The 27,704-nt window shown below is 36.7% G+C and overlaps 4 protein-coding genes and 1 long non-coding RNA gene across 9 annotated transcripts in view; 2 read left to right on the forward strand and 3 right to left on the reverse strand.

Moving 5' to 3' along the window:
* The window catches only part of LOC139787437 (uncharacterized), a 128,498-nt gene extending 115,924 nt beyond the window's left edge, over window positions 1–12,574 (reverse strand). The window contains exon 1 of the long non-coding RNA XR_011722644.1: window positions 12,056–12,574. This is a non-coding gene — a long non-coding RNA (uncharacterized lncRNA). The remainder of the gene's footprint in view (window positions 1–12,055) is intronic.
* Galk (N-acetylgalactosamine kinase) lies at window positions 513–9,756 on the forward strand. Of its 4 annotated transcripts, none has more exons than XM_071726212.1 (10): window positions 513–644; window positions 3,652–3,837; window positions 4,082–4,249; window positions 5,037–5,244; window positions 5,971–6,094; window positions 6,326–6,492; window positions 7,176–7,427; window positions 7,686–7,803; window positions 8,520–8,736; window positions 8,988–9,756. In XM_071726212.1, the coding sequence occupies exons 2-10, from the start codon at window positions 3,665–3,667 to the stop codon at window positions 9,160–9,162; spliced, it is 1,602 nt and encodes a 533-aa protein (XP_071582313.1). In that variant the 5' UTR covers window positions 513–644; window positions 3,652–3,664; the 3' UTR covers window positions 9,163–9,756. The 4 variants fall into 4 exon arrangements, with proteins under 4 accessions (XP_071582313.1, XP_071582455.1, XP_071582408.1 ...); XM_071726307.1 differs by having other exon boundaries at window positions 522–679; XM_071726262.1 differs by lacking the exon at window positions 513–644 and adding an exon at window positions 651–857.
* Window positions 10,764–17,509, forward strand: LOC139787412 (uncharacterized). 2 transcript variants are annotated; one of them, XM_071726491.1, is made up of 8 exons: window positions 10,764–11,067; window positions 13,345–13,477; window positions 13,667–13,752; window positions 14,164–14,256; window positions 15,018–15,080; window positions 15,519–15,608; window positions 16,282–16,504; window positions 17,145–17,509. In XM_071726491.1, the coding sequence occupies exons 1-8, from the start codon at window positions 10,987–10,989 to the stop codon at window positions 17,327–17,329; spliced, it is 954 nt and encodes a 317-aa protein (XP_071582592.1). In that variant the 5' UTR covers window positions 10,764–10,986; the 3' UTR covers window positions 17,330–17,509. The 2 variants fall into 2 exon arrangements, with proteins under 2 accessions (XP_071582592.1, XP_071582602.1); XM_071726501.1 differs by lacking the exon at window positions 15,018–15,080.
* Window positions 17,510–17,709: 200 nt separating this feature from the next.
* Window positions 17,710–21,269, reverse strand: LOC139779074 (facilitated trehalose transporter Tret1). Its single transcript, XM_071717649.1, has 4 exons — window positions 21,179–21,269; window positions 20,291–20,562; window positions 19,292–19,716; window positions 17,710–19,112 (listed from the first exon to the last, which is right to left on the reverse strand). The coding sequence occupies exons 1-4, from the start codon at window positions 21,207–21,209 to the stop codon at window positions 18,431–18,433; spliced, it is 1,410 nt and encodes a 469-aa protein (XP_071573750.1). The 5' UTR covers window positions 21,210–21,269; the 3' UTR covers window positions 17,710–18,430.
* Window positions 21,270–21,720: 451 nt separating this feature from the next.
* On the reverse strand, window positions 21,721–27,302 carry LOC139787442 (ubiquitin carboxyl-terminal hydrolase 35). The gene is made up of 3 exons (XM_071726534.1): window positions 25,612–27,302; window positions 25,192–25,412; window positions 21,721–25,045 (listed from the first exon to the last, which is right to left on the reverse strand). Exons 1-3 carry the CDS (start codon window positions 27,093–27,095, stop codon window positions 24,108–24,110), a joined length of 2,643 nt encoding a protein of 880 aa, XP_071582635.1. The 5' UTR covers window positions 27,096–27,302; the 3' UTR covers window positions 21,721–24,107.
* Window positions 27,303–27,704: the final 402 nt, after the last annotated feature.

The raw sequence follows: 27,704 nt of genomic DNA on the forward strand, positions 1-27,704 counted from the left end.
AAATTACGTATTGAAAAACAAATAATACACTTTTCTAGCGGAAAATATTTATTTTGTAAAAAAAAAAGACACTTTAGATCTTTCAAATATTACATGCATTAAGAACATCAAAATATTTCATGACAGAAAAAAGGAAGAAGTTCTGGATAAAACTAAAAATGTGTATTATCGTGTATATAATATTTATTGTTGTATTTTAATGTGTTGTAATTTAAAAAGAGGTATTATCCTGTTAGCTGGATATTATTGCAAATCCACGATTGCAAGTAAGTTCCTGAGTGTTTAAAACCTGTGCAGATGAGCTCAGAAGTAATCGCAATAAAACCGTTCAAATTTTAAGAAATTTTCGACGCTAGTGTTCAAAGGCTAAAAGCGCATCTCGTTAGTGATCCACGTTTCATTAAGAACGTGTTCGAATAACCCGCCACGTGCTATCGTAGGCAGTATGGCGAGCCGTACACCCGGCAACAGCGACTCATTCGACGGCGTGTTGTACCTCGTAAAATGACAGATCGATAAGTAACACGTCGCGGTCCACGAGTCGGAGTACGCCGGAAAAACGCATCACGTGTTGATAAGGTTAATCAACAGCGATAAGGCGTCGCGTTATTCAGTAGACCCGTTGCGAGCTCCCGCAGAACGAGGTACGTCGCTCTGTCCAAGTTTACCGGATCCCGAGGTGTTTTATTAAAATCCGCCGCCACGTAGTACGGTTGTTCCTTCTTCTCTGCGTGCTTTAGCGAACGGCTGAGCGTTTCGCTCAGAGCGAACAGCTGACAACAGCACAGCCGGCGCCCGCCCGTAAACAGCCGTGTGCTCGCGCGCTCGCGTCGCCCGTATCACGGCGCTATTACGAAGTACATATGTGTATCATGTACCGCGAAATTTTTGCTTTGCTTTTCATCACTGCACCAAACCTAACTAGAACTTTCCTTCTCGCTTGCGTCAAGCTTTAAACAATATATCTATATTTTACTTTAAGAGAGTGTACGCTAGTTCGACTATAAAAAAACCGACCTAATGTGTGTGCGATGTATCAAATAAAGATCGTACATATCCGGCCGATGTTTTGTTCGGAACGCCGCGACGTTCGGTTGTCATAATTTCTTAGCGAGCGGAGACTGCTGAAATTTTTATTTTTAATCTTGAAACTTAAAGAGAATATTGAAACTGATTACCCGCATCGCATAAGTAAATGAAAAAATTATTTCTATTTTATTTGTGTCTTCGATTTTTCAAAGCAGTAGAAAGAGAGAAAGAGAGCAGTAGAAATAGATAGAAAGAGAGAGAGAGAGAGAGAGAGAGAGAGAGAGAGAGAGAGAGAGAGAGATCAACTTTAAAATGATTATTTTTACCGGAGGAAGTCTTTCACAATACCTGCGGTCGCATCGCTCAACTTTCTCTTATGCATAAAAATTAGATAAACGATTGCGCAATGAGCAGCAGATGTTCTGTTGAATATCTGTATTATTATGTAACAAGAGTCACAAGGTAACAATAGCACCGATTGGTATCGATGTTTGAAAATTAAAAAAAAAGATATTCGATACGCTTGTGTACTAAAACATATCTAGCCGGTGCTCTTTTTGGTCAACATATTGAATTATTTGAACACTTGGTTTCTAGTTATTTATAACTCGTAAGTAAATTGTTGATGTTTTCGTATTTTTATTAACGGAAAGCCAAAATTAAAGATCATAGATAAGATACAAAGGAATCATAGATAAAATACAGAAAACATCGGAGATAATCTGTATATCATATATCTGTTATCATAAATTTAACTAATTTGGCAATTATGCAATAATTACCAATAATTTTGATAAATTTAATAAATTCTTGTTATTTTCATTTAATTTATCACGTTTACTGATAATTATGAATAATCTCCAGTATCCAATTGACAAATGTAATAAATGCAAGTTAGTCGTTTTTCTGGCAATTATATAAAATTACCAGTAAAGATGATTATTTTGATAAAATTGATCACACTAACCATCTGTATTGGTAATTATATAATTATCGATTATGAATTAATTAACATTTACGGCAATATCGATTCCTTACATGTCTTTAAAAACATATATTAAAACCGCGAACCAGTCGGCAGTTTAAATTATCATACTAAATTCTGATATACTAAATCAGAATAATGATAATTATAAGCTATAAACCTTGCTTGATCAATAAGAAACTTATATACGGAAGCACATATCATAGTATGTTGTAGTTATCGAGAACTAAGGTAACAAAGGTTCGGCCCCAGTGAAACGCATACTCCCTCGTCTTCGCCAACCGAAGGTTGGCAGCAGTCGGGAGAAAAAGAGAGAGAATAATATTTGAGCTCGACAGAGTTACTCTTTATTAATAAATTACTGGATGGCCGAGTTTTTTTGTATAACGTGCATAACGTAAACTATCCGAATCTAAAGTATCAATTTAATAATGATTGATATACACTTTGAAGTACCATGTAACACTCGACCATATTGATAACATTATCATTTGTATATCTTATCATTTGATAAAAGAAACGAGTATTAAAGCTTATAAGCTGGATAATATGCAAACTGCAAATAAGGTCTGTTTATTGTAACGTATGGAAGTTTTTATTGTGCTTGCAATATCTCAGGAAATAGCACGAAGGAAATATCTTCAACGAAAGAAACTCGTAAAGGTAAAACGTTATGTTAGGTCAGTATGTTGCAGCATTGACCATTCGATTTCCGGCACAAATGCAATTCTGCCGTTATGCATTAGTGGCTCCGTAAATCTTATTCAGCTTATATAATGCCGCATTAACTCGTCAATAATTTCACGATGTAAAGCAGATTTGTTATACGGTTCGTGTTGCGAGCCACTTCGCCGTGTGTACATATTAAACGTCATTTCCAACAAATGCCAGAATTAAAGGGCGAGCTTGTACTCTGCGATCTCAATAATAAACGTTTGAATAAAAGCACCGCAGTGAGCCGCGAGAATTAGAGGCTTCACACGGTAATGAAATTTAATCGCGAGGAATTTATTATATACTTTATTGTTTATTAATATATGTTTGCTTTTATCTTGTAAAAAGGTCACCGCAGTATGATAGCACGACCGAGGGCAGTTATCAATTATTTTCGTGGAAACATTCTCATCTCGCCTTCTAATAAAAATTGTCAACCGCACAATTTCCATATATTTAATATATTACTACATATTCAGCTATATTACATGTTACGTGTTACACATTTTAAATTAATTAGATATATATAGACAGAAATTAATATTATATTACTATATAATTATATATAATGCCTTTTGAAGGTATTTCTTGTTACATAATCGTATAGTTATATTGAGAATAAGAGATTTAAATAGAAATTACCTAGCAATATCGCTGCAAGCATATTCCTACTCAATGCATTTCCTGTATAGCTTAACTTGAAACAGTATCCTAATTACTAACAAAGTTACCGTCAATACCAAAACACGGTATTTAATCATGCAACCGCATCGTGTAACGGCGTAATTTCGTTAAACTAATTGTGCGATGGAAATAATAATGGAACTTTCAAAAAGGTGTAATGCGAATGCGAATTATTCCATTTGGGATAATTGGACGAAGCATCTCGCAGTATTAGTCTTAATTCTTATGTCTCTGCGTAGGTAGCTATTAGAAATGTCCCATATTGCTATCGTTGATAGAGAAGAGAATATCGGGGATTCCATCAAAGACTATGTGCCCATCTTGGCACCCTCTGCCGATATTTTACCGCGATTAAAGACCTTAGCCGCTCATTTTACCTCCAAATACAATGTGGAGCCATCCTTCTTCGTTCGAGTACCAGGAAGGTATAAATTTCTTTTTGATAATAAATTATCTTTTCTTATAAGCTCTACCAAATACTTAATATAAAATTAATTACACAATGTATTACGCATAATCTAATACGGATACTATAATTGTCATGCAATTAAATTTATATCTTCATTTTTGAAACGCAGCATTTAAATTTTATAACTAGCTTCTAAAGATTTTGTAAACTGCTTTATAGTAACGATAAATACATTTACGAATATTTCTGTTTTGTTACAGGGTGAATCTGATAGGCGAGCACATCGATTACTGCGGGTATGCCGTCCTTCCAATGGCCATTGAACAAAATATCCTTATCGCGGTTGCGACATCGAAAGATAATGAGATTCATCTCACCAACGTAGATCCTAAATACAAGGATTTCCGATGCAGTTTTGAGAACGTGGAGTGAGTACAATTTGATAAGAGTCTAACAAGTTTGTTCAGAGAACAATATTATAGTCAATAGTTTAGAGTACAAGTTTGAAGACTTGTTAATTAACTTTATAATAGTTCGTAAAAACTAAGCGACACATTTAAAGAAACTTTCCTGAGATTACTAAGATCTTGCGATACACAACGTGTCTAATATACAACGCAGTATACCGCACGTGACATGTAACATTTCCTCCGCAACGCGTTGTCGTGCTCGCAGTTGTGGTCTTATGCACTTATACATATAGGCACTTATAGTCCCCTTAACAATTTAAGCCTGCTAATCCCTTACCGCGACCATCTTGGATTATGACGCTGAAGCTATAGAATTATGTGCAATTTATCTTTACAGCGTACGTGCGTTCATATTAGTTGAGATAAAATCCCTTTCCATCTCGCGATTAAATTAATTTGAATGAAAAGCAAAATTGTTATTTCACGATGTGAAAACCGGATAAAAATATATAAAAGATGACCAACGGATCCGTGTTACGTAATATAAGATAAGAAGATGACATCGTGTCCTCGTATAACCTGGCTGTCGTTTGGATTAAATTACCTCCGCGCTTTTTTTACTCCCGGTATAAATCGATATTCCGATTTTTCATATTATATGTATACGCGTTAATTTTTACATAATAACCCGACAAGAGGGAAAAAAGGCTAAATATCCGAATAAAATATTTAATAAATACTGTAATAGTCTTTCTTAATGCTGAGGGTTAAATGTCTATAAACGTAGCACAATCGCGCATTTCAGATCTTGTATTAGTGATAGCGAGAGCGGGTCAGCGTGGTACAAATATTTTCTGTGTGGTGTGAAAGGAGCACTGGAGGTAATCCCAGCGAGATCTGTTCCAACGGGAATTCTGGCTGCGGTATGGGGAAACATTCCCCCTAATTCTGGCCTTTCCAGTTCTAGCGCGCTGGTCTCGGCCGCGCTCCTTTCGGTCATACATGCTAGTCAGGTGAGCGCTTTAATTATTCATCTTATGCGCAAGATGTTAAATATTATACTTTCTGCCCCATATTACGAAAATAATGTCATAAGCGTGTCAAAGCTAAAGTTTGCTTTAAAAAAATAATTAACAGTGTGCTGCGCGCAAATGTCAAAGCTAAAGTTTGCAAATTACTTTTTTACACATTAATTGGCTCTAGAGATGTTTCTCACTTTGATGCAAAGTTACCCCGACAATTCTTTCATATAAAATTCTCCAATTAAACTTTTCTCCAGCAGATCTACTACAAACGTAGAAACGATATCGTATTTGTCGATGTCAAGTATTAAGTGTTGAGAGGTATTGTGTTTAGCCGAGTGAATCAAATTACCGATCACTGCTTCGTATAACATTCTTCTGTTAATTCCTCCGCGCACTCGGATATAGATCCTATTTCCTTTGACGATGACGACGTTTTTCGTGTTTACTCGAATAGATATTAAAGGCGACATAGCCACTGTGAATCTTTGAGATAGTTTAATTTTTTGTATTGTTCTTCGTGCGTCATTATCTTATGTATATACCTCTCAGCTTTCTATATAAATCTTATGTCCAGATTTTGACAGTTTTCATTTTAAGTTTGTTCTCCGCAAACTCTTTGTTATTTTATTCAGATCATGAATATGCATTATTATCTTTTTTATAAATTATCAATATAAATTATAATCGTTATTATAAAAAATATTATTATTCAAGTTCTTTGTATTGCGGCGTCAATTGTCAAAGCGTGAATTAGCGACTCTTAGTGCTCGAGCAGAAAGACACATCGGCACTCAAGGTGGCGGAATGGATCAGGCCATCGCTTTTCTTGCGAAAGCAGGTAATCTTGACTTTTATTGATCGTACATTACGTATTGTAAATCACAAATTAGCCGTTACAAAATTTTATAAAACGTATTTTTAAAAATTAGATCTAAAAAGAAGATCTCATAAATTAATCTATTTAATTAAAGTAATTCGCCAGAACTGTTTGATCGCGAGAATCGTGTTAAAAAGCACTCATTAAGTGTTAAAATGTCTCATTTTTTCGCGATATTTTCTGTTTGTAAAGGTAAGGCCAAGTTGATAGAGTTTCCCTCGGATGAACCCCTACGCGCAACTGACGTAACATTGACAGAATCCGCAGTGTTCGTAATAGCGCATAGTCAAGCGTATCACAACAAAGCCTCGACCGCCGACTACAATCTCAGAGTTGCGGAATGTCGATTAGCCGCACAGGTATTTATATTTTTATGTATGTATATATTAATGCCGCATTTCCCAAGGAAAGGAATTTTCGTTGCCACTATTATTATATATTTCCAAATGTCAATTTAGAATATAACGTGATTATGGGAGCTTTCCAGCAAGCGACACAAGTCGACACGAGCATCGTTCTATCTTTCTTTTTTGGTAATGAGTAACAAAGATAAAACGATACTTGTGTCGACTTGTGTCGCTTGCTGGAAAGCTCCCTATATGACCCGATATAATTTACCTTCTCGATTCAAATGTCGCGAAGTTCTTTAAATATCCATAAAAAAATAAGCGCAAAAAATTATTCAAAGAAACAGACTCCTTACCCGATTATACATTTCGCGCTCGTTGCTCTTCGATAAACATTGATCGATGCGCATTTATTTAGAACATTTTCTAACTCTTAGCTTCCATAATTCTCGTTGCTCTTCGATAGACATTGATCGATGCGCATTTAATTAGAACATTTTCTAACTCTTAGCTTCCTTAATTCTATTTCCTTCGCTTTTCCTTTCTTTCTAAAAATATTCTTCATTTAAGGACATAATAATGTAAAAGGAGAAATAAAAGTTTCACGAAAATATGCAATTAATTATTCATCACTCTCACATTGCGATCTCCCTTTCCCCAATTGATAATGAGTAAAATCTCTCATTTGTGTTTAGATGATAGCCAAGAAAAGAAATATGAAAGAAATATTCAAGGGTCTTGTATATCGTTCCAATAAGGATCCCAATATGGATTCCAGTATGGATTCCAATATGGATCCCAATATGGATTCCAATATAGACTGGAGTGAATATTGGGAAAGTGTTCAAAGTTTAATGGCAATTCAGGAGATACTCCGCTTAGACTTGGACGAGATGGTTACTGTAGTAATGACAGAACTGCACGAAGAACCGTATACTCTTGATGAGGTACACAATATTGTTACGCAATAAATAAAGAGTTTTTTTTCTTCTGTACAGTTCTCAAGGGGGAGCATAGATCTTAGTAAAGATCATTAAAGAAGCGCGCCAAAAAATTTCATAAATTGCGCTACAAAGAATAATGAAGAGGATAAAAAATATTTTGCATGAATTATTCAATCGTGTTAAATGAATTGATGTCGAGCGAATGTCTTGTCGTTAACGATGAATCAAAGGACCATTATCGATGGTATATTTTTCTCGTAGATCTGTGAGAGCCTCGGTATGGATTACGAACAATTGAAGAAAAAAACGCCTCTCGTCAGTTCCTTTAATATCTCGCAAACGTTCAAGTTGCAACAGCGGGCTCTGCACGTTTATCAAGGTAAAAGCATCAATTTTCATGCGCTAGTAAATCACAAAACGCGATTTTAAATCCGATAAATCAAAAGAGCTTAAACTCTTCCTTATTTTTATATTCCAATATAGTCTTTATTCTTTCCGCGCGAACAAAGATCACGTTACATTTTCCCGCGAACTTCACGCTCATTAAGAAAAAAAAAACGTTCGAAGGTGTACTGTTAAAAAAGTTAGAAGTTCAACTTTGTTCGTCTTTAAATATTTTCCATCTTATCTGTCAATACTATACCATCAACGGCGTAAAAATAACGTGAAAAGTTACAGATCGAATCTCCGAAGTACCTCCTGATTTTGTGCACGACACTGCACCGATAATAATCAATCATATACATTGTTCTATATGAATGATCTTGCCGGACATATGTCAATTGCGACTTCTACACGATTTGAACACCGATATGAATCCTAAACTTAAATGCCGCAGAAACTTAATCGTACAAAAAAATAATCTGGTCATGAAACATTTAAAATTTATATTCATTTTTCTACCATTTACTTATAGCTGTCCCTTTTCCAACAACAAATTCTACGCACGTATTAATTAACGTCGAATCAATTAGCGTCACATTAAACACTCTGCAAATACCTGTTAAATGTTACATTAAATCATTTACCATGTTGAAAAGCGCGATGGCCAGTAAACTCGCCTCGATTAACGGCACCACTGCTTTTATACCACAGAGGCCGGTAGAGTACGCGCGTTCTGCCGTATAAACAAGGAAAACCCTTGTTATAGAGATTATATAGGAGACAAGACGCTTCAACAACTAGGCAACCTGATGTCGGAGAGCCACACCAGTCTCCATAAATTGTACGAGTGCAGCCATCCTAGTGTGGATGCGCTCGTCGAAAGGGCCATGCTTTGCGGTGCATTTGGCGCTCGACTCACAGGAGCAGGGCAAGTATATTATTACACCGAGCTAAAACGCTATAATAATATGTACGCGGCAAGAAAGTGTAAATTACATCTAGATTGAATTCTCTGCTGTGCCAGATGCTTTTTGTAACGAGGGAAATTTATCGGATATTATATATTTAATAATTTACTCAATATTATTTTATTTTGTATTAATTTCACAACACACACACACACATTATTGTTATGTCACTTTTATGCTCCATAATGAAAGTGAAATTTCCGTATTGCAGTTGGGGCGGCTGTATCGTGGCTCTCGTCGATAAAAACAGAGTTCAGCAATTCGTGGAAGATCTCCGAGAGTATCTTTGTCAAAACAGCACAAAGGACCGAGCGGAACTCGAAGATATGGTATTCCCGACGTCACCGAACCACGGCGCTGTTATTTACACAGTGCCAACACTATAATTCTGAATCGTGAAACACGCGCTATATAATAAATAAATATATAATAACTTTCCTTGGTCCGCGTCGTCACGCCGCCCCCTTATTGATATTCCATTATTTTCTCCTCACTTGACTTCGCGGTTTTCTTTCACCCCACATCACAAATTTTAATTGAAAAAATAAAAAGATGTCGCACTTGCGCGCCGCTTTTGGCGTTCCTTTGATATTTTTGGCGCTCGAGTCTACCGCACGAACGGACAGTAAATAGGTCTATTATTTTTAGATATTAAATACTCCTTGCTATTTAATCGTTAATAAGTATATGAATCCTGTTCATTACAATTGCAATAAATCAAATCTATTGAATGGAGTGCCTTGTAATGCACACTATGATATTCTCGAAACTATAATGTCAGGACTCATATATCTCTCCTTTCTATGATTCCTACATATAAATATATAATTATAATGTGTGTTTAACGAGTTGTAATTCGCTATTCTAAAAATGTACGAAGTATAATTCATCACATGATAAATCTTATAATTAAAATAATTGATATGTAACGTATTTTTGCATGAAACAATTATAAATAAATGATTGTATTCATGATGAAATATATCACTCTTAATCAACATATAATTTCAGTTTGATAAAGAGACAATGGGCGCGTTCAGCAGACCAAGCCGCTCAGTAGCAGTCGAACGTGATTGGCTCTTACTTTTAGAACCAATCAATCAACGCAGAGTGTTGATAAGACGAACTCAACAGTTGTGTCTGCTGAACGCGGCCAATAAATGCAAGATCAAAACACAGATCTCTTTTAGATCTTCCCCTTTGCTTAATCCTGATCAACGAATCATTTCAACGAAGTTATTTTAATTCGGCAAAATCAAAACTTCTGACAATTGTTATAGACTTTGTAATAATGTAGAAAATTTTAAATATTGTTTCACTTCTGTAATGCGCGTTAATCGTGAAAATCGTGTTTAAAGCATGATTAAAAATACATGTATATTAGCACGTGTATCCGGATGGCGTCACCAAGCGATCCTGCTTTTTAAAATAATTTTAAAACAAATCCCTCTTTTATTTACTTTTTCCTTTGTGAAGAATAAAACAATTGTGGCTTACAACAATACACGCATCCTGTAGATATTAAATAAAATTGACACGGCGATACTAATTAAAATAATTATAAAAATCTTGGATCGCCCTTGGCAGAAAAACGAGGAGAAACCTTGTGGTGCAAAAAAGTTTTCCTATAATCAGGAGAAAAAACATCCCGCCCATGTATCCCGAATAAGAAATCTCACTTCAACATTGCAGGAGTAGAACTCCTAATTAGGGGAGACCCTCCAATGGCCTTTACGTATTCTTCACATATATTATGTATAAAGATCATTCTTGTGACAATGAAAAATCTTCAAAAGATTTTAGCCGTCAGCGACTTATATATTACATATATATAAGAAAACATGTACACGCACGCACACACATAGGCGATGAGATATTACATGACAATTGCGCAGGCGTCACCGCCGCGCCGGTGGCTTTTTGCACAGCGAGATAACTTGGGAGGAGGGAATTTCGGAAGAGAGAAACGCGCACCGACAGTCGGCGAGCCGTTCTCGCGCGATTTCGTCGTCCTTCCTACCTCGATTTCGTATCCAAGTCTTCCGCGGCGCGATGATGCTCCCCGTTTACGATTTTCGATCGACCGCAACGTAAGAAACTACACCCGTTAGAATTTCGCTGAAAAAGAATTTTCGCGTCTCGAACCGCGACGAAGGATCGGACAGTCGCCGTTACCGAATTTCGCAAAGAATATCCATGTGCTCGCAGCAATGGCTATCATGCAGTCCTGTTGCTGTTGGCAGTCCGTACCCGTACGCAAAGGCAGCTACGCCTGTGCCATTTACACATTGGTGAGTATCGCGATTTACCTCGACTACTTGGACAGAATTGATATGGAAGCCGTGGATAAAAATAAATATTTTATGTTCGAAAAATAATGAAAAATATAAAAGATGTATAGTCAATCTTCCGTAAAAACTTTTTTTTAAAGGCGTTTTACGGTGACCAGTACTATGTATGCAGCTGAATTACCAAAAATCAAAAAGAAGACAGTTTTTATAAAGTAAGTTTTATAAATGTCTTTAATCTTTATCATAAGTTTTTAAAAAGTTAACTTTTAACAAAATGACATCAAAATTTTAAGTAACGCTTTTTGGCTCGTATTTCTAAAATACTCATCTCTAAAGTAAAAAGTAAGTAGAAGAAAAAAATATTATATATATATATATATATGATAAAGACTAGATCGAGGACTAGATATATTTTCTAAAAATCATCTCCTTTTCGATTTTAGGTAATTCTAAAAAAAAAACATTTTTTTAGAAAGAGTAAGAATTTTTGTAAATAAGAAAATATTCATTAAATAAAGTTTACAATTTTTTTCCACAAAAAATCTCAGAAATGCATATTTTCTTAACGCTTCCAGGTAGGTGTGTCCCTTTAAATAAGTCAATGAAATATTCAATCTTTTTTTCATAGCTAAATCTCATATTCGTTGTTTTTCCTCTTTTTCTCCTGGACGTCTAATTATTATCTAGTATCTACCTGTTTGCCAAGTGCGGAAAGTCCAGCATAGTACAGCTATAAGGAAGAGATTCTTTATTATACATTGCGAACGTCGCGTCGTTTTTATTATTTATCGTCGGCAAGCCTGGGGATCGTCGCGTGCCTAAACGTTAAAAAAAAAAAAAACTCGACGAAATCACGCCGACGGTGATCCTCGCGCGCGACACTTCCGTAATGTGTTACGCTCTCGCGCCGCGTTGATTCGCCGACGGAAAATTCAAGAAAAATCACGCGATTACGGCGAACATGGTGGACGCCGACTAAGTGACCAACCTCGTAATTCTTCGTAATCCTTCTCGGCGATCCCTCAATATGATCCCTGTCAGTCCCCGTCGATACTCGAGCCTCGCTCTCGCGACACGGGGCACACAAACTCCGACCGACTCCGACGGACTCCAACTCCGACTCCGACCAACTTCACGGCGCGGCGTCTACACGATCCGACGGGGGTCGTCTCGTTAGTCAACGAATCTCTGCCGACACTCACTAATTACACTTGATTACCGCGTTGATTAACGCACCCGAGACGATTACCCTTCGCTGAACTCGGCACTCTCGACGTTCGTACGTCAAATACGCGGGATTCACCGTCGACGCGCGAGCGCGATAAAATAGGAGTAATGAAGCGTAACAATGGCGATTCGCTCGGACCCGACGCCGACGGCTCGGTTACTCGAGCGATGAGCGTATCGAACGACGTGTCGGTCGCGTTCGTTCACGGACCCGCGCCGGGGCGATTAACCGTTACAAGATCCGGCCGCGAAACACGTCGCGGGAGGGTAAACCGGGTGAACAACGACGAGAAACGCGGGGAGCGATCGCGATCGATCGCGATCCGACGCGACTGCGGGCGCGGGCGGCCGAACGGACTGCCGCGCCGGGAGCGCGCCCCGCTCGCACCCTCCTGAAGTGCAGCGCGATTGGCGATTCGCTCGCGCGGACACCGGCTTCCAGGAATTTCGCGCGCCAAGAGCTTGTTTACGCGCTGCGTTCGACGAAAAAAAACTCATTCGAGGTTTTTTCGTCCCGTCCCGGAGAAATCCCGGCTCGAAAATCGTCCTCAAGCACGATTCCGTCGGACGTTAAATATTAAAAGATGAAATTGAAACCACTAGCTTGAGTCCAATAACATTTTGTTATTTTTATTAACGATATCAATATATATATATATATATATATACTCAATAGTAAGAGCAGTGGCGACCTGTAGAAATGGTAAAAATGATTCAAATTGAGTATAATTCGACACTACGAATTTAACAGTGAAACAATAATAATACAGAGATATTTCCTGTTAAAGTTTAGTTATATTTATTTAAGTAATGTCATTAATAAATCAATCTTGATTAACAATTTTATTGAAATAAATTTAATCTACATATTCGATAATACATATTCAATAGACAGCATTGGCGTGCAATGTAAAGTTTGTTACGTAAAACTTCCACGAATGTTTTCACGCCCCGAAGATTTTGCGCCTCTCGGTTGTTCTCTATCGCGTTAACACATCGTGTTTTATAAATATAAATTAATAACACCCCCAGTTCTCTCCCACACTCTAGATATACTTCGCGGTGTTAACGTTGACTACCGGCACCCTGTTTTCGGAGCAGATTGATTATTACCAAGATTACCTAAAGGGAGACGTTGTCCTACCGGTTCCGTCCAACTTTCTGGAAAAAATCTTATTACCGGGTAAGTAGATAGTAAATAGCAAGTATGATGGTATATTATATTATAGTGAGTTAACGATATCTAATTCTTTCGTTCCGTAAAGTTTCTCGTGTCTTGATTGAAACAACGTTTCTGATCCCCGCGCGGAATTGCCTACATTATTTAAGTAGTCGTCTTCGCTTAAACGCTATATTGTTTACATTGCTTCAGCGTCGATTTACTTCGGCGGAATGCAGATTATCTACTCCAGCTGCGGCATGCTGTGCAGCCTCCTTCTTTTGTACGGCTTATACAAGGTAGGGCATAATTTCGGCGCGATAATTACCGTATAATTATTCTGAGTATAATTTGCTCGATACTATGATGAATATCAACAAAATAAACTATAGTGAAAGGAACATAACATGTAAAGTATACGCATGAATATTAATAACGAGAGACACCGATAACGTGGTGAGAACATTTTGCGCATATTGTGGCGCTCCACATTGCGTTTTATATTACAGAATCCCCATTAGTACACCCCGCGCTTCGTTGATAGCATAGTATAAACGTTCATAAAAAAAAGTTTTTTACGCGTCTATGATGATATTAGATATGTTTCCACATAAAGTTTTGTATTAAGAAATTAATCAAAAAATTACTTCTCCGCATATACATAAACTCTTTTACGAGCTGCTTCTTCTAATATAAGTAACTATTTTCAGGATCACAAGATGTTGCTAATTCCATGGATCTTCGCTGTTATCGTGTGCATCAATATTCATACAACGTATTGCTCATATCTGTTCGCCGTCATGGTGAGTTCAAATTATATTTTCTTACACATCTAAATACATTCTCGCGTAATCATAATTGATCTCTTGTGATTATGTGATGTGAGGAACATAATAAAAATAACTTGTGTTCCTTACAAACTGTTCCACCCCTACAAACTGTCTTAAATATTTGATACTTATAATGATCCGATGATCGCCGGACCAAATAAGTGATACGAAACTAATATTCCACGATATATCATTTAGCAAGTTAATCTTTCGTGTAAAAAAAACCAAAAGTAAGAATTAATTTAAAGTTTGATAAAAAAGAGGCGTAATTTTGAAACCAAAAATACATGGAAATATAAACTCTCCTCGAGCGTATAATTTTTTAAAAATCAATATCTGGTTTATACATATATTTAAACTGCATCTATATTGAATTTATAATTACTCCAATACCATGTTTTACGAAGTTTGTAATTACAATAAATTGCTCTTTAAAAGTTTTTGTAATGCGTAAAATATGTTTCTTATATCTTTGTTTTCTTTGTGTTCCTCTGTCGTTTTGCAACGTTTGGAATTTATGAATAGCGGCCGCATGAAAGGCTCGTAACTATATTTCACCGCTGTTCCTTACAAGAGAAATAATAAAATTAAATTTAGTAGTACTTTAAAATAAATCACAATTAGAAAATGCATTTAGCTAAAGACAAGCGTATACTTATGCCCCTTTCTTTATGGAATTTTTTTATTGCGTTTATTTATATATATATAATTTCTGCAAAATTGGTTTGTTACAGCCTAACTATAATCCACTGAACCCTATGCTCTACTTGTTCGATTTCTTTATACTTTGTTTAAACGTGAGTACATTTGATTAATCCTGATTGGTTTGTCACAGCTGAAATCATCGAAAACTAATAAACTCGTTTAAAAATATTACTATTATATAATGTTGTGTATGATTTTCAATCTTTACAAATATTTGTATACGTTAATGTGGAAAGTGTAAATTTTCTGTAAGATAATAAGTAAAAAACAAAGAATTATTAATCCTTTGTAACTCCTGGTAACAATACTGTTACAAACCGGCAAAGTCTCCATCAACATTCTAAATCATGAATTTATCTGTTGTAAATCAATTTAAAATAGTTGTCATATTTTTTATTTTTGATAACATGAGTTACAAAGGGTTAAATCAACTTGAGCCAACTAAATATCGCTGTTGGCAAAATTCAAGCATTTATGCATTGCACAAAATCTCTTTCGCGCGCGACTGAGTACAAATAATCTTATTACAGATATACTCATTATTATGTGTCATCTCGCAGTACCAAGAATATTCAGCAGGTCGCGGTACCGCTGCGGACAACTACTACTGCGAAATCGAGGTCAGTATTTTGAAAATTATGCAGAGAAAAAGGGAAGAACAATGGAATAAAAGAAAAGTTAAATAAAACTATTTATTAATTCGTATTGCTTTATTTGCAAACATTTTGTATAACTAAGACGTAACTATTGGGTCCATATGCTGAGGTAATTCGCAAACGATAAATCTAATTGTAAGACGAGTCCCGAATTAATCGTGCAGACATTTGTAGGTCCCCATATTAACGGATAGCTCGATAGATATAAAGAAACCAAATTAAGAAATAACGCTAGCCGAAGTCTAGCTGAGAAAGACATGATTTAATACTTCCAAAAAGCTGAGGAAGCAATGAAGGAGACATCCATATAGCAACTGTTACGTCATAGTTATCTCATAATCAATATTCCAAGGGAATCGATTGTCTGACAAATTGCGTTATATTTTTAGTCTTTCTTTTATGTTTAAAAAACGTGTGGCATTGAATTCTTTCTTTATACAAATTATTATCGCCATAGAAACAAAAATTTCCCATACTCTTGGCAGTTTTCATAAAAATCTAACGTACTGACTATAATCTTGGAGTCTCTCTATCGTTGCTTTGCCAAATTGCTAAATAAAAAAATACATTGCTATATAAACAACACTTTTTTTCACCATGCAATACATATTTACGTCTCATGTAATAACTTTTGAAGGTTCCAGCAGTGAGATATCAACCGACGACTACGACTACCGCCACCACATCGTGTCCAAGTTCACGAAGAGTAATAACTAGTAACGAAGCAACATCTATTCAGAAGCCCACAACGAGTCACAATTTTCTGTTATCGGAGAAAAGTCCTACTGGAAATCAAGCATCGGGGAAACACGTCCAGTTTCCAGATACATCGCCGATTGTGAGTCAGATAGAGAGGCCAGGTGAGCGATACATTATACATTTCTCATCTCCATTTCCGAAAGAACTAAAAAGAACTAAAGTTAAAAATTTCGAAGCGCGAGAAGAGAAAAGAAACATGTGACATCTCTCTCGCATATCTCGCGACACGTGCCATCATAAATCAATAATCTGCCAAAACTTACGTATCAATATTCACTTGTGACAACTCTCCTTACTTGTCGCTGAAAATTGGAGCATTACGCGATTTCGCTTCGACTTTCGAAATTAAAAAAGTCACTGAGAGTGCGGTATATAAAATATTTCTATAGAAAATATCGCGCTTCCCCCCAAAGTGATAAGCGTAGTTTAAATATATGTCTCACTATCAGGAAAATAGAAGTAAACTATTTTATTTTCTTTGGATTTACGTGCTCTAAATAAAAATGTGTACTTTAAATAAAAATTAAATAAACTTTAAATAAAAACGTGTATCCAGCATTATGAAATTATGTCTCGAGAAATTCTTTTTTTACATTAAATAATCATCCTTTCAAAGAGAATTGGCTGCACAGAGTGAGACTATTTCCTATGAAACTCTTTGCTCATTAAACTTTGCAGTGTAAATAATTGAATGAACAGGCGAGCGCTTTGAGATATATCCATTGTACACGAATGTTTCAGAAATGTCAACAGAGATCCCAACAAGATGTTCGCCGAAAATCAAGCGTAACGCGAACACCTCTCTGCAACCCAGTGATGCCATAACGATCATGGTTATTAATCCATCGCTGAGTAACGACGAATATAATCATATTGCTCATGAAAAGTATGGACATACTCGAAACGCAGTCGAATACAATTGTTAATGGCCCAAATATATATATATATATATATATATATGTGATTACTGTATGATCTCCTGTACTGTCATTGTGTAAATGTATATCAATGTATTTTTTGTGTAAAAGAAAACCTACACATATTTACTTATCCTTGCCCTATTTTATAATAATATTCGCAAGAAAAGAGTTAGAAATTTCTCAGTGCTCGAGATGATAGGTAATCAAAGAAAAAATAATAAAATTGAGGAAATTTGTTAATAAATGCAGAAATGTTAAAAAAATAAAATTAAGAAGAAAGTAGACTGCAGAAGAAGAAATATAAGTAAAGGTAAAGAAGATACTATTGAAAAGACAAATGAAATAAACGCAGTTATAAATAAATGATAAAATTTATTAATTTAGTTTTTTTCGCATCGTAGTACCATAACTCTGCAACATTGAAGACATTAGAGACAATCGAATATATACAAAATTTGCTATAGTAATATGAAATAATTCCGCTATATAAATATCTTAAGACAAATCGAAAGTTCAAAGTAAAATAAATCATCGCAGTTAAAATTATAAATGGCGCTTTTCATATCAGCTAATGAATTAAAGTATAGTCTACACTAACGTATACTATAGATTTTCAGCGCTGACAATGAATTTAGAAACTCAGCCTATATATATTCACAGAGATTTAAAAAGTAATTAATTCAAAAGAAAAGCGGCAAATTTTTTTTCTATAAAATATTACACATCACTCTCTTCCGTATAAACAAATAACGACAGTAAGAAATATTCTACTAAAAATAAACTCAAAACTAAATGGCGTCAGTCATAGGTACATTTGATAAAATGCTATCGTGTCTAAGTAAACAATATGTATGCTTGTTGGTATTTTTTCTAACAATAATCCTATTAACTCAACACTCTTCAAGTTAGTGTACGTATCCATTAAACATTTCCTCAGGAACAATCCAGATATTATTTTTACCAGAGCTGATAAGGGCAGTGTCATAGTAGTCTTAGATAAAAACTTCCGCGTTAAACTCTCAAGGCTCCTTTGTACTTGTTACTTATTATTTTCATTATCGCGAGTCTTTTGTTATTTATCCAACTATTAGAGTTCGCAAATATTCTTCAAATATTCGTCGAAGGATGATTAACATATGGAGATACCCCATTCTCGACTCCTCCCTGTTTCGACAAACCGTGCAATTTCTCCTGTATCTGCTCCAGTGTCCTGCCTTTGGTCTCAGGTACGTAAAGAAGCGTGAATAAAGCACCGGCGAGACTGCATGCGGTGAATATCCAGAATGGCGAGTGCACACCGGCACCCTCGCTTATGACTGGGTACAATTTCGTCACGACAAAGGCTGTGACATGCGTCGTCGTTATGCCTATCATATTGCCGAGGGCCTTCACGTTCGTGGGGAACAATTCGCCGGCCATGGTGAACGGTAACGCCGCCAGACCCAGGGCGTACATGACCACGTACAGAATCACGCCGGTGGCGGGCAACCACACGATATTGCTGGTATCCACGTGATTATATCGAAGATTAAAGTACATCGCGACCATGGCGGTGGAGCAGGCCGAACCGACGGCGGAGATCGTCAGCAATGACTTCCTACCGCTGCAATCGGTGATCGTCATGCAGACGATCGAGCAGACTATCTGCACGGCGCCCAGTATCATAGTCAAGTACTTGCCTTCCAGATTACCGTTTGCCTGATCGAAAATCATTTGAGCATACTGCAACACGGCTTGCGAGCCGCTCAACTGTTGAGCCATGCCCAGACACACTAACGTTATTAAGGCTCTGTAAAAATCATTCGGAACAATTATCAATTGCATCCTTCTGTTATGAGAACAATAGTTTTAACTTTATTGAAATATGACTCATTAAAAAGAAAAACGGCAAGGAATCTTATTTGAAAGTTTCATATTGATTCGCGAATGGTCGCTGACACGACGACAGATTGAAATTTGACGTCGTACCTGCGATTTCCTGGCACAAATAGGAGCTCACGGAAACCAGCTTCATTAGCCAAATCAGTCTTTACGGATTGCTCGATACTGTCCGCTTCTTTGTAAACGTCCTTTTTGCCTCTCAATTGAACAAGAGAGTTTATAGCTCTCTGCTTGTTGTCGCAGCGCATCAAGTGGTACGGGGATTCCGGTAGCCAGACAAAAGTGATCACAAATAGGCACGGCACCGCCAAAGAGACGAGGGCGAGATTTCTCACCGAAAGAAACGGGCCTATTATGAACTCAATCGAAGTGCCGAGTTTCACAGCAACCGTCAGCATGGATCCTAAATTGCCGCGGATATCTGCCGGCGATATCTCGCCCAAATACATCGGCGTGACTGTATAAGCGATGCCCATTCCCAGTCCGGATGTAAACCTCGATATGTATAGCTCCTGCGAAGCAGAGAAGAGATAAGAAGATAAAGGGATTGAACGATCCAAATTGGTCCCTATCTCGGGCAACTTATTCAAAAGATGATACTGTGAATCTTTTTTTTTTTGCTTCTACAGTTAAAAATCGCATTTTTGTGATTCATTTAATTTAAAAATCAGTTTTAGTTTAAATTTTATGGACACTTTAATAAACTCATGTTGTCATCGTTATCTTAAAATGTGTAATAAATCGTGAGCATTTATTATTCTATTATAACATGTATTTGATAAAATCGATAACAATCTACGAAAAAACCGTATACAACAATCAGTCCTAAAAAATTTACGCTATTACTGACAATGTATTATCTATGAAGCGTACGTTATCAGTTTTATCTAAATCTTAATTTGATCTGATTAATTGAGGCGCTTAGAATTACGACAATTATATCTTATACATACGACATATGTACAGAAAGTGTTACCCATCACACAAATATTTTAATTTTCGACTTTCAATGCTCTTTTACACATCCGGCGTATCATTTTTGTAGAAAGTACTCGGATGTACCTAGATGAATGTAGCAATTATTACCCACGGTGATGTTGCGAAGACTATCATCAACCAGCCGATTATCGAGGGCACAGCCGTAAATAGCATGGTGTTCTTCCTGCCGATGACATTCACCATCAATGCAGAAATAACGCAACCCGCGGCGGCACCCAAAGTAAGTAAGGCTACCACCCAAGAGGCTTCTTCGAGGTTCAAACGTACGGAATAGTCAACATCACCACCATTTATCAGTAAAGGCAAGGATGGCGATCCCCAACCGATAAATTGGCCGACTGACAGCATACCGAGATTTCCTATTAAAATAATAAGTTTCGAAGAGGATTTAATATGTCAGTAATTTTATTAATTTTTATTAAATAAAAGAAAAAACAATTTTTATATAAATTTGATTCATAAAGATTTTTTATAGAACCTATTTACAAAGATTATTCTTTATTCAATAATTTCACTTGTGAAATTGTTTTAATTCTAATAATTTCGTTTATGCAGCTAAGAGACATATAATAATTTAAAATTAGCATTAATAAAATCTGCGCCTGTTCAATAAATAATTCAATAAATAATCAAGAGACACGGTAGTGTCTCGCGCCAGGTATACGCGAACCGAGACCGCACCGTGACTCTTTTACGCGATTATTACTTAGATGAAATGCATGGCAAGCTATGTGCGATGTAATAAATATTATACTACAAAAATACATTGTTATGGCTCCACACTCTTGATTTTCTGATTGATTTTTAATCTTTTGAGCCTTTATTACTTATAAATAAGTTTAGTTACAGAAAAGAGGTTATAATTTAAATTATAAAAAAAGTTAAGTTTAAGTTCTGCGTAATTATTGGATGAATATCAAGCAATTCTGTCGAAAAATGTCTTTTTGTTCTGTAATTATCCCAATGTGTACATACCTGCTATAGCGGCGAGATATACCTTCTTCATATTTTCACTACAATCACACGCCGCGAACAAATATTAAATGATGGAATTTGTAACGATGAGTTCTACTGTCCAGATGTATAAAATGATGTAGATAATATCATATCACCTTTATCTATTAAAGCATTTCAAGAGTTTGATATAAAATTGCCATTATCAAACGAAAAGGAACATTATCGTGTCCTAAAATTTTCCTAACGTCTCATTAAGTTCAGAAAAACGACTTTATGACATTAATGATAAAGTCTTTAAGGCATTAAAAAAAAAGACGTTTTTGAGATGTCTGAAGAATTGTTATGTGATCTTAATGATTAAATATCGTATTGCGCATAACGTATATGAATTCATACCTTAAATATCTTATTATATGTATATATTCCATTAAAAAATATTATTAAATGCATAATATTATTGTTTTATCTCCTTTTTTATCGCGTTATCACAGAATGTCTCGTATCTGTCTGTCTTGAATAAATAAACGGCAGCAGTGTGCAAAAACAACATAATTATCCCGTAACATTTTTAGTAGGAAATTTATTATAATTAATAAGCTTACATTAATCTTTCAGCGAACTATATTCCAATGGTATTAAATATCGCACAATTAATTCTAGTTGACATTGACAATAAATGCATGGATCTTTCTTTTCTCTTTCACAAATATAATTTAATTATTTTAATATTATATGTATAACATTAACCGTACCCGCTAGAATATTGCAGCCTTAACAGAAGCTGTACAGTATATGTATATTTTTAATTATAAATAAAACTAAACAGTCCGCGTATCCGTTTCCATAATAAGTTTCAAAAATTAATATTGTCAATTCGACAGTAAAAAGTTATCACAGATTGACGAAGAGTTTGGAATGTATATATGTTGCATGGTACCCTCAGAATTAAAACAAATTATTTATAAAACAAATATATTCTCTCAACTTTTGTAATTTTAAAAAGCGCGAAGAACTTTTATCTTGCTATAACTTATAAACGAGTGCTAATATTATAGTGTTATACGTTCAATTACTATTTTTAAAAATATGCTCTTCGTTAATTAGAAAGAAGTTTAAAAATAAGTACGAAACAATGAATATCGAATCATAATAAATGAAGGCTCAGTGTGGCACATTTAGACAAACATCGCATATATTATATTGTAAAAAGACGCATACGCTTATACATATTATATATACACATGTACCTATTAACTACGCTAATTTTATTTTATAAGTTATGTTTTTTTACGACAATGTGCATTCAATAAGCTTACAAGCAATCGCAACGTAACAATTACAACAATGTTAAATCAGGTAATATCTCTTGTACTTAATAAATACTGTTTTGTAATAACACAACGCATGTACAAAGAACCACAGCCGATGATCGTATTTCTCTTTTTTTTTTCTTAATATTTTCGTAACAACACTGGTAACTTCGCACAAACATTCCGTGGATGACACTTTCTTTAATAAATATGTAAAATTTACGATGTATTATAAAATCTGCGAGTTATCGATTTTCAAGTTTAACGATGTTATGATGATTATTTATTAACATCAACAATATTATATATATATATATATATATATACACACACATATAATTAAGTAACTAGCTATATATATAGAACTATAGTTACTTAATTATCGAGAGAAATTTATTTTTACACTTTATATACAGAAACATATACAGAATTTCACAAAATTCTACCGACATAAAGTGTCAGGAATATTATATCTATTGATAAAGAACACTAAAAGATTTTTATCGGTAGAATCTTGTAACATCTTGTATACGTAGAGTGAGGCACTTACTATTTGCTCACCCTTGATTTTTGACTCCTAGTGAAATAATAATTCAGAAATAATTCAACCGAGTTATTTTCAAGAAAACAAAAAATCAATGTTCTCAGAAACTTTCTCTTCAAGGTACATCAAATGCTGACTGAACAACTTTCGCCAGATGTAACAAATAAATAACTGCTTCATCGAAACGAATATAAATATACTTAAAATTTACTTTAAAAAAAATAAAAAAAACATAATATTGAATTTTTTGATCATATAAAAATTAATTATATAATTAAATAACAAAAACTAATATAATAACACTTTGCATGTAATAATATTATAGTTGCTTCGAAAATGTTTAATATATTTGCCGAGGTAAAATAAAAAGTGTTGTATTTAAGGAAACATAATTTAATAGTGCACAGACATACGCACGCACCCATAGGCATACACGCACGCATTCAGTTAACATAAAATTTTATAAAAACGAAATAATGATAAAAATAAAACTTGAGATGTTCCAATATATAATTCTTCTCAATAATACATAAATTTAAAAACAACCGAGAGACACTGTTTTAAAAGTATGCTGAACACATTATAATACAAATACATTATTAGCGACTAATAAATAAAAACACTAATTTGTTTTGTAGTCTTAATACGTTTCATCCCTCGTACATGTATGAACGTATTTGCTCATTTGTGTAATTATCATTCGTATGTGTATCCATTTATATGTTATGTACATATCCGTTTTGCACAGATTCGAGTTCTGGTTATCATTGCACTTCGCACTATTTTGCAGAGCTGCATAACTACTTTCCGGACAGCGTAACTATCGTCGAGTTACATTAGTGTGATGTACATGTACAGTGATATATGTATTCCACTTGGTAAACGTAAGATGTAAAATCTAATATCAATTCTTAATGAAATTTTCCACAGCGATACGATATGGTACAGAACCATAAAACGCGACTTTCTGCGATTATACAGGCTGATTGCGATTTCTTTTTTTATCTATGTATATATATATATAAAATACTTAGAACAAATACAGAGTTGTTTGCAATTGGCAAGATGTGTCGCCGTTCGTGTTGTAACAGATTCAATAAAGAAACCTATTCGCCGGGACGTCGATTGCACCGCGACAGCTACTGGGCGGCGGATTATCATCGTCGGAATTGTTATGCTGTCTCAAAGGCTTTGTCGGAAGTTGGCTACGTTGCGACGCTATCGCTCGACGTCGCAGCTCCTCAATATAATCTGTAGTGTCATTCGCTATCAATTCCTGAATACGTTTACTTAGAGTCGACAATTCGGGCTTGTCGTCCTCGTAGATCCCGTCATGGGCTCCCGACTTTTCGTAAAACAATATGTAGGGCGTGTCGGGAGGTTTCAAGCTCTTGAAGTCCTCGAACGTGGTTTGCGTTACGAAACTGTCGTTAAATTTGTACCAAGTCTGCTTGGAATCGCAAGCGTACGTGAAATAGTGCCCGTAATCCATACTGTATCCGGAATGAACGACAGCGGCATACAAGTGATACGTTTCCGCTACGGTGTACGGTATCGCCGACACCGGCAACTGTATGGTATCGTTATATACCACTTTGTGCCGAAGTTTTGTCCTTAATCGTGAATCGAAGTCGTATCGAAAGTGTTTCAACGTTAGGATCAAGTGCGCGGGCGCTTGCAAAATCGTAATAATTCTCTGCGCGTCGCATAATTTCGTGCACTTGTCGCATCGATACTTGTTCTCCCCCGTGAGCTTCTCCGGCGTGAGATAATAGTTGATGAGATCCTGAACGGAAACCTCTTGGTTCTCCTGTATCTCTTCGGGGAAGCACAACTGCAGGTCGCGAAATTTGTCCGTGTTGCGAGAACTGGTGTCACATTGTGCGCATTGGTGAGTGATCTGGGACTCTCCGCCCAGCACTCTGTGTACGAGAGACGTGTATGTACCCGTTTCTTCGCCACCTACGGATTGTATACCGCTGTCAGTCGAATCCGAATGAGAATCGCTAAGCCGTTGTCCTAGCTCTTCACCTGTTACAAAAAAAATAAACATTCAAAAAATGTTTAAGTCAAATACAGAATGTAGATGTAAATACAAACAGTAAAATCGGGAGACTTTGAGAAAGCATGTCTTACCATCTATTTAACCATATATACATATATATATAGAAAATCACCTCGTGTAAAGTCCGCCAATGATTGCGTTTTCCGTTGCAAGGCCAAGCCTTCTGTTAGATCTTCTTCAGTGGTCCAACGTTTAATAATACTTTTTGTTGGTTCCATCGACAACGTCTCGTCGTCTTCCTGCTTCTCAATCTTGCATTTCGCTGCACTATCGTTTCCTCCACAGTTTGAATGGGCGGATTTCTCTTGCTCGTGCAGAACGTCCAAAAGATGACTGCAAAGAGAATTTTTATTAATAGTTGGTTATATTAATATAGAATAAACATAAAATAAATTTTATTCAACTATACTGATTGATTTATGAACTTTCTTAATATCCAAATTTGCATTTATATGCAGAGATGACAAATTGAAATTTTTTTAAATTATAATTTGGAACAAAAGCTTATAGGGGACAAGAGTAATACACTAACCAGAGAAATTCTGAACTGTCCTGCTGCTGCCCAGGTAAGAAATATGTCGGTCGCGACGCTCGCAATACCTCAGTTGGTGCTAAACATATTCTCTTGGAATACAACAGTAATGCAAACAGATTTTGAAGTTTCTCCAGCAGGGGTGTTTTACCCGATTCGTTTAGAGGACGATAATTCAATACTTCTTGGCAGAACTGTCTAGTCATTAATAAGGCTTGTAAAACACTATTCATATAGCAAGTGTTTCCCAGATTGGACAGCCCAACTTTGCCAGACAACGGCCTCTCCGGCTCCACGATCGGTTCAAATTCCTTCGTCTCGTCTATCCACACTGGCTCCCTGCAGAGCTCCCTGACGACTTGCATTCGCGGTAGTACGGGAAAAGGATAGTTTTCTGTGTTTCCGCAAGGTATGCAGGTAGAAAATCTCTTGCTGTATACCTTCATGACGTCGACTAAATTCTGTATGCACTCTTTACTGGAGTCCGAATCTTCCTTCATCAGGTCCTTTATCAACGCCGGTATCCTCTTGGCTACATTCTGAACAAACGACAACGAGCTCTGTCTCTTCAAGATGTAAAATATAATGTTGGAAGCGTTTTGACGGATCACAGGTACCAGCAACACTCGGCACATCAACACTAGCATGTCTATCGAAGATTCCGTAAGCTCGAGAAGGGTGGAATACTTGTGCTGCTTCTCCAAGCCACGTATGAACTCCATGATCCAAACGCTGAGTCGATCCTCAAGCCATTTCGGGAGCCAATTGCACAGAACTTTCAGGGCCTGTATCAGCTGATGATCGGTGTGCGACTGGGAGAGAATCCAGTCCACCGCCTGCGGAATAACGGAAGCTTCGACCAGCTGCAATATGGCAGCGAGCCCCGGGCCGGGTTCCGGCTTTCTGTTTGTGTCTGATATGATATTGTACAATGTTTGGAGGCAGGTAAACATTAGAATGTCACGCTCGCCGTTCTTTGTGTTCGAACAGAGCGCCTTGAGAAAGTGCTGGATCTTAGCGGTGTTGTCGTAGAACTCGGATATTTTTTTCGGCTCCAAGGGCATCTGAAAGGAAGACAGGCTCGTGACTATCGCCTCGCAGAGTTTCGTGTGATTCGCCGACCTGGGCAGGTACGCCCGGTGCTCCGCGAGCGCGTTGAGGATCTCCGTGAGATGCGACATATCGTCGATCCTCGTGTTCCGCAGCAGGTGGGCGACGTCGTTCGAAATGGGATTGATGTTGAAACGCTTCTCGGCGATGCGGCCCGACATCCAGCCCATGATCTTGGGCACCTGCGACACGTTCGCTATCTCGCCCCTGAGGGCATCCCGCAGGGTGTCCTCGCAGTCGGTCAGCTGGCCGAATTCGCGTTCCTGCAGATTCTGCAGCATCAGCCAGCCGTCACTGACGGCCGCGTCGTTCCCCGACACTATCAATTTCAGGCATTGCCCGATGTCGCTCTTCATTACGTGCTCGGTATCCATTTCTCGTTTTGGTCGCGGGTCGCGTGCTCGGGCCTCGGGCTCTCGGAATTCCGTCGCGGAATTATCCTAGCGGGTCCTGGCTTAGAATTAAAGGCGGGACAATTAACCTTCAATCGACGATGAGTCTCGGGATTGGGAAAATCAAAATTATCCCATGGCGGTGAAAAAAGCGTAAAGAAGGAGAAAAAAAAGAGCGAGTACTACGGCATGAAATATTCGCTGCTCGAGATAATGAGCTTGATGGGCTGATGCCAATATTGCCAATGTGCATCGTCGTAATGTACGCGACGGCACGGAGACGGGAGATTTGTTCGTGTGTTGCTGAAAATTCCCAAAAATGCCTGCACTTAAAACGAGATAAATATAAATTGGACGTTGGAGAAAGAGAGAGCGAGGATACTAAAGTGCAAAAAAGTGCAGGCAACGCGACAGATCTATGACAACGGCTAGGGAATAAAGCGCGATTCGATCGATCTAATTCTCATCTCGGGAAATGATTGGCTATCGATCGTGTCGTTTCTCATTATGTTTTCGATATTCGCAATCATTTCTTCGAACAGTAGATTCTCGAATATTTACTTTGGAATATCATTTTTACTAATTTAGATT

The sequence above is a fragment of the Temnothorax nylanderi genome, unplaced genomic scaffold, assembly GCF_030848795.1.
Source record: "Temnothorax nylanderi isolate EJ_2023f unplaced genomic scaffold, tnyl_v1.0 TNYL_tig0001_pilon, whole genome shotgun sequence".
Lineage (NCBI taxonomy): Eukaryota > Metazoa > Arthropoda > Insecta > Hymenoptera > Formicidae > Temnothorax > Temnothorax nylanderi.

What these genes read in the sequence shown, in the direction of transcription:
- Galk (XM_071726212.1), top strand. Translation starts at nt 3,665, where the DNA reads ATGTCCCATATTGCTATCGTTGATAGAGAAGAGAATATCGGGGATTCC. An exon ending in TGCAGTTTTGAGAACGTGGA is followed by an intron (nt 4,250 to 5,036) that starts GTGAGTACAATT and finishes CGCGCATTTCAG; the next exon opens with ATCTTGTATTAGTGATAGCG. An exon ending in GCTCGACTCACAGGAGCAGG is followed by an intron (nt 8,737 to 8,987) that starts GCAAGTATATTA and finishes TCCGTATTGCAG; the next exon opens with TTGGGGCGGCTGTATCGTGG.
- LOC139787442 (XM_071726534.1), bottom strand. Translation starts at nt 27,095, where the DNA reads ATGGATACCGAGCACGTAATGAAGAGCGACATCGGGCAATGCCTGAAA. An exon ending in GACAGTTCAGAATTTCTCTG is followed by an intron (nt 25,413 to 25,611) that starts GTTAGTGTATTA and finishes TTCTCTTTGCAG; the next exon opens with TCATCTTTTGGACGTTCTGC. An exon ending in ATTGGCGGACTTTACACGAG is followed by an intron (nt 25,046 to 25,191) that starts GTGATTTTCTAT and finishes TTTTTGTAACAG; the next exon opens with GTGAAGAGCTAGGACAACGG.
- LOC139779074 (XM_071717649.1), bottom strand. Translation starts at nt 21,209, where the DNA reads ATGAAGAAGGTATATCTCGCCGCTATAGCAG. An exon ending in ATATCTCGCCGCTATAGCAG is followed by an intron (nt 20,563 to 21,178) that starts GTATGTACACAT and finishes TTATTTTAATAG; the next exon opens with GAAATCTCGGTATGCTGTCA. An exon ending in TTTGTGCCAGGAAATCGCAG is followed by an intron (nt 19,113 to 19,291) that starts GTACGACGTCAA and finishes TGATTTTTACAG; the next exon opens with AGCCTTAATAACGTTAGTGT.
- LOC139787412 (XM_071726491.1), top strand. Translation starts at nt 10,987, where the DNA reads ATGGCTATCATGCAGTCCTGTTGCTGTTGGCAGTCCGTACCCGTACGC. An exon ending in ACTACTACTGCGAAATCGAG is followed by an intron (nt 15,609 to 16,281) that starts GTCAGTATTTTG and finishes TAACTTTTGAAG; the next exon opens with GTTCCAGCAGTGAGATATCA. An exon ending in GAGTCAGATAGAGAGGCCAG is followed by an intron (nt 16,505 to 17,144) that starts GTGAGCGATACA and finishes CGAATGTTTCAG; the next exon opens with AAATGTCAACAGAGATCCCA.